Source organism: Orycteropus afer, unplaced genomic scaffold, assembly GCF_000298275.1.
Source record: "Orycteropus afer afer isolate SDZICR_OR568_19922 unplaced genomic scaffold, OryAfe1.0 scaffold00176, whole genome shotgun sequence".
In the NCBI taxonomy this organism is placed as follows: domain Eukaryota; kingdom Metazoa; phylum Chordata; class Mammalia; order Tubulidentata; family Orycteropodidae; genus Orycteropus; species Orycteropus afer.
Window position 1 is genome coordinate 553,210 of NW_006921763.1, and position 2,642 is coordinate 555,851.

General features: G+C 36.3%; 1 protein-coding gene across 1 annotated transcript in view; it reads left to right on the top strand.

Moving 5' to 3' along the window:
- Window positions 1-1,405, top strand: part of LIAS (lipoic acid synthetase) — a 37,558-nt gene extending 36,153 nt beyond the window's left edge. The window contains exon 9 of the mRNA XM_007947170.2: window positions 1,353-1,405. Coding sequence (XP_007945361.1) covers window positions 1,353-1,405 — 53 coding nt within the window. The remainder of the gene's footprint in view (window positions 1-1,352) is intronic.
- The last annotated feature ends 1,237 nt before the right edge of the window (window positions 1,406-2,642 follow it).

The window sequence follows — 2,642 nt, forward strand, 5'->3', positions numbered from 1 at the left end:
ATTTATTTTCAAGCACTATTGCTGGCAGACTTAAAAGCAAATAAAGGATAGAACCATTATCAGCTTATAGACTGCTTCAAGTAAACTAATACTATTTGAAAGGAATTTTATTTATTTTAAGGAAAATGTTTAACATTTATGATTAAGTGAATTGAGAACTTTTTAAGTTTTTTTAAGTTACTAGTAAAAAATAGAATTCTGATACTTGGAGCATTAAACTCAGATGATGGATTAGAGTGTGAAAATGTTGGTTCTACTACAAGATTTAGATGAAGTGTGGAGCAGCATGGATGCTGATAATGCTCTCATTACTTGACTAGGTTATGAGCCTTGAGATACTTGGTGATTTCACAAAGATTTGGTCATCACACTTCTACTCATATGTGTAAGATGACAAAGAGGAGTTCATCAGACTCCTCATAAAATCAGGCCTCCAGTGCCAAGCTCTACCAGTAAGCATTAAGCCATGCTGCAACAGTGATAGACTAAATGGAACCCTAATGACCTGAGAAAGTTAATGTGCCCCTCTAAGCAGCTGGCTTCTTATTGCACAGGCACAACTTAGGGGGTCGGGGAAAGTCCATTATAAATGAAGCGCTCTGGCTTCCCTAGAGGGGAATAAGCTGAAGAGATTCCATTGGGCGAGTCTGCTCAACTGCAGCAAGGTCTGTTTTATATACATTAGATCCAGGCTAATAATGTAGCAGAATTGCTCTCTGAAATGAATTTTGCCAACAGCAATACTTTTGTCAGTGCTGAGGAATAAGATAGTGCACATAAAGTGGAATGAATACACAGCAGCAGACCAGCAGACACAACAGGGTCACCCTTTATAATACTTGGTTACTAGAAAGAATAATTGTAGAGACTGTAGTGATAAGAATTTAAATAATAATAATAATAAAAAGACTAATCTTCCTTGTTGGGAAAAGGGCCAAAGATACAGGGGATATGTGTTTAGAGAAATATTGCCTTTGGAATTTGAGGAAAATAAGTACAAAAGTCTTAAGAACAGATGTAGGTGGTAAACCTGAAAGTGGATTAGAAGCACTGAAGTCTAATTTGAAATAGTGGTCTTACTATTTGTTGTTGTTGTTGTTATGTGCCGTCGAGTCAGCCCTGACTCACAGCGACCCCTCCTTGGGTTTCCGAGGCAGTATCACTACGGAAGTAGGATTGCCCAACCTTCCTTCCGAGGAGTGGCTGGTGGGTTTGAACCGCCAGCCTTCTGGTTAGCAGTCAAGTGCCTTAGCCACTATGCTACCAGAGCTCCCTTACTATTATTTATCTTAAATTGATATTAGAATTAATTTACTTAAAAGTAACATTATGTTTTCATTTTTCCTAAACAGGTGAATTTTTCCTGAAAAATCTAGTGGCCAAGAGAAAAACAAAAACCTCCTGAAACTTAAACACACATATCCTTCAAGATCATGGGAATTCTAAAAATTTGATTCCAGTCAGTAACAGAGGAGACAGAGTGTCAGACTGCAGTGGATGTGCCTCAGCTCTTTTTGTTCTAAGAAAAATACCACTAAGTTAAATACATTTAATTATAGTAATTTACTTGCCTTTTAGCATGTCTTTGTCTCAGTGAAGAATTTCTTGCTGTAGTGTAATCATAAAACATCTTGTAAGCGTTTGGTATTAGCAGTATAATTTAAAAATACATTAGGAACTTCTAGAAGACCTTTCAAACTACTGTTACCTATATATTGTCACATTTCATTTATAACGAATGACATACTGTGATAGTCAACATATTGATAATTGATAACTATTGATAATATATAACTAACATCTACCCTTTGCATAATATATCATTGGAATGACTTAGAAAGGCCTACAAGTTTGAATGTTAATTGCTTCTGGTATGACTCCTTCAAACTCTTCAAAATAGTTTTACAATGATTGCTTGTTTAAGAGTTCTATGAAACCAAGACCATGATGTCCAAGGCAGAGAAATATAACCTAAGAATAGCAACATTAACCATCATTTATATAGAAGTTTGCTACATTCGTATACACTATTTCATTGATTCCTTTTATTCCTCATAGCACTAGTGAGGTGGTTGTACATGATAGTAATGACCTGAAGAAAGAATTTCCTTCCAAATAGTAGTAAAATGACTTTGAATCCTGTCTTTCTGCTATATCTCACAAAGGAAATTGTGAAATATGTAGTGTATATAGCTGTTTTGAATGAAATATTATAAAAATTAATGTATAACTTTGAAAATTGGTTACATTTTAATTTACTTCAGAGGGGCCATCTATACTTAAACTCATTTTCTTTATTTAAGGGGAAAAAAAAAACTCAGTTGCTATCAAGTCAATTCTGTCCCATAGCATCCCTATAGGACAGAGTAGAACTGCCCCATAGGGTTTCCAAGGCTGATAAAAAGAGAAAGAAGTGAGCAGAGAGAGAGATATCTACTATAAACAAGGAAGAAGAACTAAAAGCAGAGCCTGGGCCAGGGTTCCCTGAGCTGAAAACCTCCTAGATGCAAGGGAAGACTGATGCCAAGACACATGTAGATCTCTAAGGAATGTAGGGCCCACAGATGTTGAAAGGAGATAAGGACCTTCCTCCACAGCTGACCGAGGGAGAAAGTCTTTCCCTAGAGCTGGTGTCCTGAGTT